Raw genomic sequence first — 12,682 nt, forward strand, 5'->3', positions numbered from 1 at the left:
ATGAAGAGGAAAATGCTAGTAACTAAAAGAAAAAAACAATGTGTGGAGCTACCAGTGGCTCCGTTGACTGCCTGCAGATGAACAAAAGCTAAGACCGGCGTTAAAAAAGCAACCTAGAGTCCTCATGTCATCTGCATGATTGGACTCCAAGTGCAAGACATCTAGCCTGCCAGCCATTTGTGACCAGAGGGCTCTGGGTGCTGAGAAGGGCCCTTCTACTATGTGACTGGTTCTAACCACCCTTCCCCCTTGCCTTTGTTTCTGATCTGTTTCAGGACATGGAGGAGTGAATCAGCTTGGGGGGGTTTTTGTGAATGGACGGCCACTCCCAGATGTAGTCCGCCAAAGGATAGTGGAACTTGCCCATCAAGGTGTCAGGCCCTGCGACATCTCCAGGCAGCTTCGGGTCAGCCATGGTTGTGTCAGCAAAATTCTTGGCAGGTAAAGGCACGACGGGCTCCAGGCTTCCCTCAACGCTTTAAGAAAGATCTCAGAGACAGTCGGCAGCTGTTCAAGGTGCCAGTGTTGACAGTGAGACACGGCAGCGTTTTGCTCTCCATACTCAGTACTTGAGAGTTTGCAACATCTTTTGAGATCCTCCTAATCAAAGAAACCGTGGAACCCAGTTTTCAGTGACATGTGGATAGGGTGACTTTGTCAGGAGGAGCAATATGTTTCTCAAAAGTCTGGTGGATTATTTTAAGGAACCCAAAAGTCAGAGGCTCTTGGGAATTTCTCCGGAACCTCTTAGGCGAGCCTGGGGTCAAGGGAATGGCTGGGGTTGGGGGCATACATTGTTTTATATAACCATAGTTGATTGCTCTTTCCTTATTTTTCTTTTTCTCTTTTGGTGCAGGGCTGTGTGTGTGCTAAGTGATTGTCTACCACTGGGCTATATTGCCCGCCCTCACTATTTTCTTTTTAAATGTTTTCAAATAGCACTCAATATTTAAAATCCAGCCATCATCTTCAGTTGTATTATCAGCCTTCTCAAGTTGCTGTAAGGGTTTTCTTTCTGTGCGTTTTGTTTCTTTTTTTTGTAGTGACAGGCATCCTAAGTACACATTAAATTAGACAAAACAGCAGCAAACACTAACTCTCAAATCTGACATTTGAAAGTTGCCACTTGACCCAGCAATTTGCTGCAAGCAAAATACTTACAATGACAGTCCTCTCAAAGGACTGTGCAGACGGTTAGCCTCATGTTTATTTTTCTTTTCTTTTCTTTTCTTTTCTTTTCTTTTCTTTTCTTTTCTTTTCTTCCCTTCCCTTCCCTTCCCTTCCCTTCCCTTCCCTTCCCTTCCCCTTCCTTCCTTCCTTCCTTCCTTCCTTCCTTCCTTCCTTCCTTCCTTTCTTTTTGGCCAGCCTCAGCACGATACAGGAAGATTTCAAGATGAGGAAATAAACCTTTCTAGGGCTGACTGGCATATGTCTGGCCGAGTTAGCACTTGGGCTGGATGGGGGCCTAAATGACTCTGGAACTCTGTCTCTCTCCGTAACCCCAAAACATATTGGTAGTTGTTTTGTTGTTGTTGTTGTTTGCTTGTTTTTGTTTTTTTAATGTCCTGGGCATATGACATTGTTCTAGATCTTCCCGGGCAGACAGGCACATTCTCAGGTTAGCTCTTCAGGGCTTTCTTGCCATTTTTCCTCCTGGGGTCAGTGATCCTCATCTTTGTCCTGAGCTTGCATTATGGTTCAACAATTCACCCCTGACTGACAGTCATGAGCATTTTGAAGTATTTTCCAAGTTTTCTCAGTGACGTCATGACTTTCTGTTCTGTCTGCTGGAATTTAAAAATTGTTCCAACAGTGTTAACACTGTTCATAATAGTAGTAATAACCACATAGGGGATCTTGATAAAGCCCAGAGGAAGACGTCTCAGGGACAGGAATCTGGCAGTTCTATCAGAGCCACATACCCCTATGCTTATTCGTCATCTTCCTGCCCAGCGTGGGTCATATCAGCCATGGAGGACGTGGACTCAGTCCACTTCTGTTAAACACTCAGCCAGCAAATGAGTCCCGGCCTGAGTTCAGAAAGGAGCATAGGAAATCAAGCCTGGTGCCATGTTAGATGGTGGGTTAGGGGAAGATGAAAGAGGGTGCAGCTAAAGGAAGTAGCATTCAGGGAGATGGAAGGAAGAGAGAAGACAAAGGGAAGAAAGAATAGGAAATGTAAAAGAAAAGAGGGTGAGAGGAAGCTTTTTAGAAGTCTCCAGTCTCACTTTTGGAGCTGAATGGTCCCTACCGTCTTTGCAAGATGCTTCTTTGTGGGGGGTGAAAGGGGAGAGAGAGGGGAGGCCCTTCCTTTGTTTTTCCTGAGATATTTTTTACTGAGCTGACATTTTGTTCACTGTTTGAGCATTTCTAGCTGCCGAGAGCCTTTCTCAGACATCCAAATGACTGGGTCTCATGTTCTAGAGCCCCAAAGCTCTCTATATCTCCCATGGAGACTGAGGTGGACAGGGATTCTTCTAAAGTCAGGTCAGCAGACTCCCGTGGACCAGAATAGATTTGTCACTGGGCAGAGTGGCACTCGGAAGTTATGCGCCGCTCCGGTGCCTGGCCGTTTAAGTTGTCAACAATAAATTGGAATTTCATAGCTCATTATTTTCATAACTAAGAACCACAGTGGACAAAATGTCACTCTAATTAGAACTGCCTTTTAAGAAACAAGTTCAGTCCTAAAACAGTGCGACTGGGAATTTCTGAACTTGGCCTGTTTGACCCGCGGATTGCCCCCACCCCCTAGAAGAGTTTGATGGGTGCTCACGGGGTGACAGGTTATAGAGTGCGTGGTGTGTGGTGGCTGTGGAGCAAGGCAGAAAAAGTCCTTGGGAACAGGAAAGGGTTCCTGTTCCTCCAAGTAGGTATGTGGGCTGACAGGAATGTGGACATTCAGTCTAGAACTCAGGGCTATAGACGATCTGGGCATCCTATGAAGGCCAAGTCAGATCACAGAGCAGGGCTGCTGTCTCCTCTCATTGTGAATGCCTGGTCATTTGAACTTTGGTGGCATGTCACTCGCTAAAAATAAAACAGTGAGGATTTTAATCCCCATCCATGCACTCTACTTTATGCAAATTCTCTCTCTCTGTCCTTTTTTTTTTTTTTTTTTTTTTTTTTTTTTTTTTTTTGCCCCCAAAGTCTTCAGGGCCATTCTGAATTCTTGTTATCCTAATAGCTGTGCAAAGGAATCTCAGCCAATAGCCTCCCTAACTGAGGCCGAGGAAGGCTGAGGGTCAAGATCACACAGCCAGTTGGTGTCAGAATCACTACAGCCATGGCACTTCTCCACTCCCAACCTAAGGCTCTTTGCAGCTCTTTGCACCGAGGGGCACCGGGTTGGTGGCTGCTGTTCATCTTTTGTCTGTAAGCCAAAGGGCTGCACGGCTGTTCTGCTGAGATGAAAGGATGGTTGTTAAGTCTGAATCCTCACTTGACGCAGTCTTGAGTTGGGGTTTCAGGAGTGTCTGTGTTGCCTTCTAAGAGCCTAGCCCACGTGTCAGTCAAATGCAAGACAGAGACCTTGAGTGTCAAGACTGCGGAATTCCACAGTTCGCACTGCTCAAGCAGGCTGGGCAGGGAGCCCTGGGCTGTCACAGACCAGCCACGTAAGCAGGGGACTTTATTCTGCTTCCTGGTGAATTTCTGCTTGGCCACTGTGGTTCTTTTGGATTCATGTATTCTGCGAACACAGTGTGGTCTACGTATATGTAAGTCCTATGCCGAGACTGTCCTTGCCCTAAGAGGACCTAGTAATTATTGGTTCATGGAATGAGTGGAGGATGCTTGAGGAAAAAACCCTGCAAATAGTAAATCTCTCTGTCATTGTAAGGATTGCGACTACTAATGCTTAAAATGTTATAATCAAAGCAGAAACTTGTGGTAATGCGAAGAGTATTGGACTCAAAGTCTGGTTTGAAATCTGGGCTGTCTCTGTGACTAGAGGAGTTGGGCAAGTCCCTTAGTCTTCCAATCATTTATTTTATCTTTTGTAAAATCCTGATGACTTCAAAAGATGTGTGAGGACCATGGTAATTTGAAGAACTCCATACTCAAGAGTGTTATACCAAAATAAGGAGTTGTTATGTGATAGTACATAATTGGCTTTCTCAGCTGGAGAGATGGCGCAGAGGTTAAGAGCACTGGCTGCTCTTTCAGGGAACCTGGGTTCAATTCCCAGTACCCACATGGCAGTTCACAACTGTCTGTAAGGCCAGTTCCAGAGGATCCAACACCCTCACACAGACGTACATTCAGACAAAACATCAATGCTTGTAAAATAAGAATAAATAAGTTTGAAAGTAATTGACTTTCTTTAGAGAGGTTGAAAGAACTGTAGAGTCTTCCAGAGATGCTGTGTACTAGAATTTAGATGACTTTCTATCAAAAAATATTTTTTTGTGGGTATCTGTTGAACCCTTTTGTGATTAAGAACATTTTTGCTTCCAACAACTTTATAAAAAAGGAAGATAAGTTGGATTTTGTTTTATGCTTAAAATTGTAAATGACTCACTCTTCTTGATGACAGATAGATATGTCTTCACTTCCAGAATATTCACATATTTGGCCCTAAACAAACTTATCCAAGCTGAGAGTTTAGCAACCCTATAAATGTTCCACCATTGCTTCTAGGACACATTTCCATCCATCCAGTAGAATCACTTCATTCTCTTCCTCTTCCTCTTTCTCTTTTCCTCCCCCTTATTCCTCCTCCCCTCTTCCTTCTCCACCTTCTCCACTTCCTCTTCCCTTTCTTCTTCTTCCTCCAATTCCTCCTCCTCTCTCTCTCAGCATGTATGTAGCCAAGTCTCCTTGAAAACTTCTTGTCCTCCTGTTTCTACCTCCTAAGTACTAGAATTGTAGATCTGTGCCACCCTTACCTTACTTCTTATAAATATTCGAGGTTTAAAGCTTATAATTTCTAAAATGTTTTTTAAAAATCTTTCAACCTCAAGATAATCTTCTTTGGAAGAGGGAATCAGGAATTCCCCTGCAAACACTGAGAGAGGTGTCCAGTGATAGCTAGAATTCAGAAAAAGAAGCAGGTCCCTTTTTCTCCTCCCCTCAAATGAGCTTTTGTGCCACCCCTCTCTCTGGCATGGCTTGGCTGTAAAACCCTGACATCCTATTTGCGTTAACGAGAAAAGCTGATAGCATGGAAATGTCCTTAGAAACAGCCATTTACCTCAGGGGAGGCCCCTAGAAGAGCTGTCGAGAATCGTGGTTGGTTTTTTTTGATTGCTTGGGATTTGATTTCTAATACACATGTCCCATTAATGCTGGAACCCAACACTCTTTAATTTTATATCAGGGTTATTGTTTCTCTCTTTTGGAAAAAAATCATAGAGAGTCTTCAGAGAACTCTGGACATTGTTCTGGGGATGGGAGCCAGCAAACTGGAGGTCTACACCACCTTTCTGGAGAATTTTTAGTTTAGGAGGCTTGACCGGAGTCCTGACTGGGTACCCTAATCCTTTGTGACCCCAGGGAAAGCATCTAACGTCTGTAAAGCTATGTTCGCTATCACAGAAGGGTACTTCCCTTCATTGTGCAGACGCTTATTCATTCATCTTAAACAGTGGATGTGCTCAGGGCTCTTAGAGGAAGAAGAGGAAAAACTATCTTGCAATTTTTATAATCTGTAAAATGATGGATGAATGTGAAAGCATTTTGTTAATATGTAGCTTGCTGTTGTATTGTCCAATATATGTTTTTTATAATTATATTATAAAATGTAATATGAGTCATGTGAGCCATTTGAAAATTTCTCATAGACTACGTAGAAAAGTGAAATGAAACTAGTATGATTTATTTTAATTATGAATTTTATTTAACCCAATGCGTACAGATTGTCATTTCAACATATGACCAATATGAAAATGGTTAGTGGGCTGGTCAGATAGCTCAGTGGATCAAAGCCCTTGCTGTCAAGCATGGTGGCTAGGTGTTGATCCCTGGCACTCCTCAGTGGATGGAGAGAACTGACTCCTGAAAGTTGCTTTCTGAGCTTGGCACACACATGCACACATGCACACATGCATGCACACAAAATACAATTTTTTAAGACATGCAGTTTAAAAGATTATCGAGCTATTTAATAGCTTTTAGTACTACATTTAAAGATCTGCTTTGCCGTTTATATTTTTAGCACATCTTAAATCACACTTGTTTCAAATGTTCATCCACTTTGCAGGCTCCCGTGGCTCCCGTGGCTCCCGTGGCTCCCATGGCTAACTGTGGCCTCTTTCTCTTGGGTCTAGGTATTATGAAACAGGAAGCATCAAGCCGGGGGTGATTGGCGGATCCAAACCAAAGGTTGCCACTCCCAAAGTGGTGGAAAAAATCGCTGAGTATAAACGCCAAAATCCTACCATGTTTGCCTGGGAGATCAGGGACCGGCTGCTGGCAGAGCGGGTGTGTGACAATGACACGGTGCCCAGCGTCAGCTCCATCAACAGGTGAGGGCGGTCTGCTGTTGGATCCCAGAGGGGAACAATGGTGCTTGCTGGACTCTGTTACCTTTCTCCTCTCTAAAAGGGACAAGGCTCCTCAGCTGAGGGAAAGGACACTATGCCAACGCCCAGGCCACTTGAGTTTTCTGAGCCAGGAGTGATTGGCACCACCCAGGTCACTACCTGCCTGTGTAGATCGTATAGTATGAACTGTCGATAGTGTAGTATAAACTGTCCTGATCAGGCCTTCAGAAGCACCCTGTCCCTGCCAGGGGCTCCAGGTCTGAGTGCTGACTCATCCCAGAGGCTCCCAGGCAGACAGTCCAGCCTCCAGTTTGGACCGAGGTTGAAGCACAAGGTGTGGGAAACAAAGTTCCCTTTGGGCTAGGGACACACAGCTCTTGTTCTAACCCCGCTGCCAAAGTGAAGTGAGATCTCAGCAAAATCTTGTGTGTGTGTGTGTGTGTGTGTGTGTGTGTGTGTGTGTGTGTGTTGTGTTTTTCTGAGAGCCCAGGGCTCTAATGTGGGTTGCTAATGATTTTAGTGTAGGTCTTCAGGGATATCAGATGCTTCAGAGTCAAAAAGGTGCCAGCTCCCAGGCACCCTCAGCTCTCGCCCATGGAGAGACAAAAGCCTGCTCCACCATGGTGCCAGGCATAGCGTTTTCCTGGAGTTCACACGGCGTCCTTTCTTCTCTCTCCCTTAGGCTGACCCAAAGCATATTGCCCGATACCGTCAGAGCTTTAAAAATCAAGTTCTGCCTTGGAATAGATGTGGTAATACATCTGTGTAATCCAAGCGCTCTGGAGGCTGGGGAAACAATGATTTTGAGGCCAGTCTGGGCTACATAGCAAGACCCCCAGCTCAAAAAATAAAAAATACTACATAAAATGAAAATTACATTCTAGAAGAAAATTTTCCTTCCTTCCTTCCTTCCTTCCTTCCTTCCTTCCTCCCTCCCTCCCTCCCTCCCTCCCTCCCTCCCTCCCTCTCTCCCTCCCTCCCTCTCTCCCTCCCTCTCTCCCCCCTTTTTCTCTTCCTTTCCTTTTTAATGTGGCAGAATCTCACTCTGTATCTCTCCTTGACCTGGAACTTGCTATGTGCTTGAAATGATCCTCCTGTCTCAGCTTCCTGAATGCTGGGTTTATAGATGTACCACCGCCTGGAGAAGGTAATTTTCTATTATAGATAGTGCCGTCTCTGACCCATGTAAACATATAGGCAGGAGCAATGGGTGTAGCTCAGTTGGTAGACTGCTTGTTTTGCATACAGGAAGCCCAGAGTTACATCCCTAGTTCCTTTTAAACCTGGTGTAGTGGTATAGGTCTGTAATCCCAGCGTCTGGAATTACAATAGAGTTCAAGTCATCCTTGGGTGACCTGGAGAGTTCAAGGGAGAGACTTGAGATCCTGCCTCACAAACCCAAAGAAATAAGCAATTAAATCGAGAAGCTCACAGTCGGGCATAGAGTGGGGAGCTGAACAGAAACATTCATTCTCTAAAACCCACATTAGAAAAAGAAGTCAGGCGTCCTGGAATTGCACCATTCCAACTTCTCCAGAGTCACACCCTTCTGCGGCTAGTGCCAAGCCTGCCTGGGCACAGAGAATTACTCACTCTTGAAAGAAAGAGGAGGTCTGACTGGTGTGTCTCCAAGGTCTCCTCTGGTCCTGATGGCAGCACGGTGGGCCCAAATGCACAACACCATCATGGGATGGATGTGCTGGCTTTTTGAGTCCTGCTAATTCATCAACCAAATCCATACCGAAGCCCTGCTGTCTTGCAAGGTGCTGAAGAAGTCAGAAATTGGGTGCAATCCTTTTAGATTTGCCCAGACAGCCAGAACTGAGGTGAAGGTGAGGAGGCCAGGGGGCCTGGGGTGAGGGGTGTAGAGTCTATTTTTTTCCCCTGAGTTATGAAAGGTTACAGTTGCGAGTTCTCCATACCTGACTCTTTGCAGGTTTTCCAGGACACAGAACAAACTTGATTTTTTTTCCTGGGTATTCAGGTCATTGTTTTTTTTTTTTAAAAGTAAATTGCATTTCAGAATGATAGCATTCTGCTACCAGAACAGAGAATTGGCAAATCAGAGATCCAAACCACCTTTCCAGTGAAAGTTTAGTGGAAGATGTGAATTTTACTAATACATATCACTCTATTATTAGTAGATACAATTTGAAATTTCCTGGTAGATATTAAGAAACCAAAAAGAAATATGCATAATTAATTGTGATTATATTTCCTTAAGCCAGCATAGAGAAAAAGTATTTCCGTGTACCATCAGTATGAAAATGATTACTGAGCTATTTAACATTCTCTTTTTTGGTCTAAGCTTTAAAAATGTGATTGGCAGCTGGACTCATACTAGACATGTTCCAGTGTCCCCATGTTTAAGCACCATGCCGCTTAGATCCCTACAAGGCAGGAAGTGTCCAGCCGGGGCTCACTGGAGCATGGAGAGGCAGGAACAGAGGCGATAGTGGAGAAGTTGGTCCACTCTGTCGGGCAACCTTGCACAAACATCTGGTCAGTATTTAGGGAGCCCACATGTTTCCCAATGTAGGGCACACACACAATGACATGGTCCACAGAATAACCCTGGGTGCCCCCCACGGCAGTCACAAACTTCATTGCCTCTGTGGGTGGGGCAGGCAGGTGGCTAATGAAGGAAGCAGGTGACATGTGAGACTCCAGAGGCTCCAGGGACTGAGGCAGGTGAGACAGCACAGCCCTGTGGGTGGGAGCCACTCTTGAGTGTCAGCTGAGTGCCGCTGGGAGTGTGAGCCAGAATCTTCCCATTCCTCAGAGAATCTAGAAACCCGGCTCTCTGTGTGCAAGCAGATGTGGATGCATGCACACGAGAAACATCTAGACTTTTAAATGGTGGCAGTTCCTTTCAAGGCTAGCACATAGCAGAGCTCCAGCTTTATCTTCTGGAATGCAGTGGAATTATTTGTCACACGATTTAGGAAAATCTAAGTGCCATACCACACCCGTGAATTTTCGAACACTGCGAGCATTCTCCTAGCTTCTTACAGTAGGGAGGTCTGGTAGCCTTATATGATCCATCTGAGGGACAGCAAGATGGCTCAGTGAAAGGCGTTTGGTGCCATGCCTGAGGAGAGAACTAACTCCTGGTGTTGGTCTGTGATCTCTATATGCACTGTCACCTAATGGAAATAAATAAACAAGTATAATTTAAAACTACATTTAAGTCCAAAATAAATCATTTCACAGAGACATGTAAAGCAAAGCTAGAAGTAGTTACAGATGTAGCAAAGGTCCTGGAGGGTTGACTTGAATGAGTGGCCCAGGAATGCCTGGCACAGAGGTTCTGATGCTGGTGGTGGGCCATGGCTAGATTCTGGGACTTCCTGGGTATCTTAGTCCACACATGTGGCCAGTTATTGTGTCCCCACATGGCCTCTCTATCTGTGGTCTCCCACAGCCCTCAGAGCTGTTGTTCTGTGGCAGGTGTAGCGCTGAGGCCCTGATGGAAAGGTCAGGGGAAAGGTGATTGAGATGGAGACCAGAGTAGAGCCAATAAGATGAGGCCTGTGGGAAGGAGGCCAGGAGGAGACACCCCCATTCTTTCACTATTTCAGGGCATCACGGTATGCTTTGCTGACTGCCGATCCCTGGAATCCATACCTCTTTGCAGTGTTTCTCTCGGGGGCTTCTCACTGCACCTTCAGTGAGAGTGCCCCAAATGTGATGCAGCCTCTTACCAGTCCACCCCCTGACCCCAGTCTCACTGGAAAGCCTATGCCTTCCGCTGCAGAACTGCTTTTATTTTTTATAGGAAGGCAGAGCCCTTTGCATTGAGAATTATGCACCTTCAGATAAGCAGCTTGCAAGGGTCAAAAGAAAGAGAGTCTATAGCTCTCTCCTAGCCATGCTCCCACCAAGGCGGTGTCTCACTATTCCTCTATTTTAAACAGCCAGAGAGGTGATATCTGCATTTATAGTTATTCTAGGGGCCACAGCGTCTTTGCTGCCGCTCACCCCTGGAGGCAGGTGCCATCCTACTGTCTTGAGGAACTACATCTGGAAACAGGGCTGATGTGGAGCCAGATATCACTGAAGCACGTCTACCAGGCTAGGGGGGACTTTCTGGGAGTCCTTGCTCGTTGGGATGCTGGGCAGCTGTACTGGAGAGTTCTGTAGTCCAGGCAGGGTGTCAGCTGGAGGGGGCCGTCTCAGAGCTTACTGAAATGGTGGGTGGAGTGGAGTCCTCCCTTTTCTGTCCCAGTTCTGTGGCTCCTAAACTAGTGGCCTAGTGCTGGGACAAGTGGCATTCCCGGTGAGGGAGACCAGCTCTGTTTAGCACCAACTGGTTGCATGCTTGTGGGAAAGTGGGGCCAGCCAGCATTACTGGTTCAGGTCAGGTTTCTATGGAAAATCTTAAAGCTTACACATACTTATTATTTATTCGATAAACAACAATAAAATAATCTGCAGGAGCTGGAGGCAGCCTGCTGAGTGGTAGTTGGTTAACTACTTTATTTATTTTTGTTTTGTTTGTTGGAGGCAGGGGCTCACTCTGTGGTCCAGGCAGGTTTGTGACTGCTGATACACCTGCCTCGGCCTCCTGAGTGCTGGGATTGCAGGCATGTGCCCCCATGCCAGCCTTACTTCTACTTTTTAACCTCAACTTTGGCAGCAAGTCTTCTGAGACGGTCCCTCAATCCCCTTCTTCCTTCTTCATGCCGGTGGCAGGCTTCAGTGCGACTGTGGATACACCCATCTTAGTCCCAGACTTTTGGATTTTCAGTGTAGCTGATGGCCCGTGCATCTCTCAGTGTTGACGGTAGCTTTAGCAGTGTGATTGAAGGGACCAGTATTTGGCATAAGACACCCCACGGCTGGCTGGAGTCCCTTCAGTGGTTTTCTCTCTCCTCTTTAGCAATATGTGTGTGTGTGTGTGTGTGTGTGTGTGTGTGTGTGTGTGTGTGGTGTATGTATGTGCATGTAGAAGTTGGAGTTTGATGTCAGGACTCATCCTCAGTTTTCTACCTTATTGACTAAGGCAGGGTCTCGCGGTTGAAGCCAAAGCTTGCTAGTGATAGTCTAAGTAACCATCTTGGAATGGTCATCCTTTGTTCTCTACCTTCTAAGGCTGGAGTTGTGGACGGGCCGCCCTGCATTCACACGAGTCTCTCTGGGTTCTGAACTCTGGTCCTCATGTTTGCATGGCAAATAATCCAATAGCTGAGCTGTCCCCTCAGCCCCTTACCCCTCTTTTGAGACAGAGTTTCATATAACCTACACTGGCCTTCAACTTGCTATGTATCCAAAGATGATCTTGAGTTTCTGGCCCTTCTACCTTTACCTCAGCTTACTGGGATCACACCCAACTCAGGTGGTCCTGGAGCCTGAAGGCAGCACTGTGTATGTGTGTGCTAGGCATGAACCGTAACATCCAGCTATATCCCAGCCCCCATCTCACCTTTTCCAATTCACTGCAAGATCTCTTCCAGTAAAATTGTGTGAGAGATGATGACAGATGTGGTCAGGGGGACTTAGTTTTTCAAAAGGGAGGAAGGATGCTGAAATGGAATCCTTAAATGCTTATAATGTAAAAATTCCTTAGATTCTGAAAAAGGGATTCTGAGTCCAAATAGTTTCTATGTCTCATACAGGATGTGGTTAGCAGAGGGATTGCTTCCTCCAAATGTAGCTCAGGTCTGGGGGCTAGGAGTCTGAACTGCCCTGTGCTGGGTGACCCTGGCCAGATCACTGGAGCGTGCTGGACTTTAGCCTCCTCATCTGTATCAGTCTGTTAACATTGTGTTATCCTGGGCCATGCTTATGTTTAGCAGTATAGGATGGGTCTTGTTCGTTTAGATATGGTCTCACTATGAAACCCAGGCTGGCCTTGAGCTCAGAATCCTCCTGCCTCAGCCTTCTGGGTGAGTTATCACACTTGCTCCATGTGCCTTAGGCAAACAGGAAGCATCTGAATGTTTTAAAGTTGAAGCTGCTCGTTCGTCATTATGAAGACAGTAATGAAAATGGTGACATGTGACATTTATTGGACATTTGATGTGGATCGGCCACATCTCAATAGTTTATTAATTCAGCCCTAATAATAATAATTCCATGATGTAGAAGTGATTCTTGTTCCCATTTTTCAGAGGAGCAACCTCCAGGTCATGGAGATGAGAAACTGAAGGCTGGATTTGAACACCAGTACTTTGGTTCTGGGGTCTGTTCGCTTC

At 45.7% G+C, this 12,682-nt stretch overlaps 1 protein-coding gene across 5 annotated transcripts in view; it reads left to right on the plus strand.

The window, feature by feature from the left end:
• Positions 1-12,682, plus strand: part of Pax5 (paired box 5) — a 186,733-nt gene that overhangs the window by 12,491 nt on the left and 161,560 nt on the right. For 3 of the 5 annotated variants that reach the window (XM_087897152.1, XM_087897153.1, XM_087897154.1), the window contains exons 2-3: positions 276-441; positions 6,270-6,467. In XM_087897152.1, coding sequence (XP_087753278.1) covers positions 276-441; positions 6,270-6,467 — 364 coding nt within the window. The remainder of the gene's footprint in view (positions 1-275; positions 442-6,269; positions 6,468-12,682) is intronic. The other 2 variants (XM_087897156.1, XM_087897155.1) reach the window with 1 other exon arrangement.

The sequence above is a fragment of the Myodes glareolus genome, chromosome 16, assembly GCF_982192425.1.
Source record: "Myodes glareolus chromosome 16, mMyoGla1.1, whole genome shotgun sequence".
Classification (NCBI taxonomy): Eukaryota; Metazoa; Chordata; class Mammalia; order Rodentia; family Cricetidae; genus Myodes; species Myodes glareolus.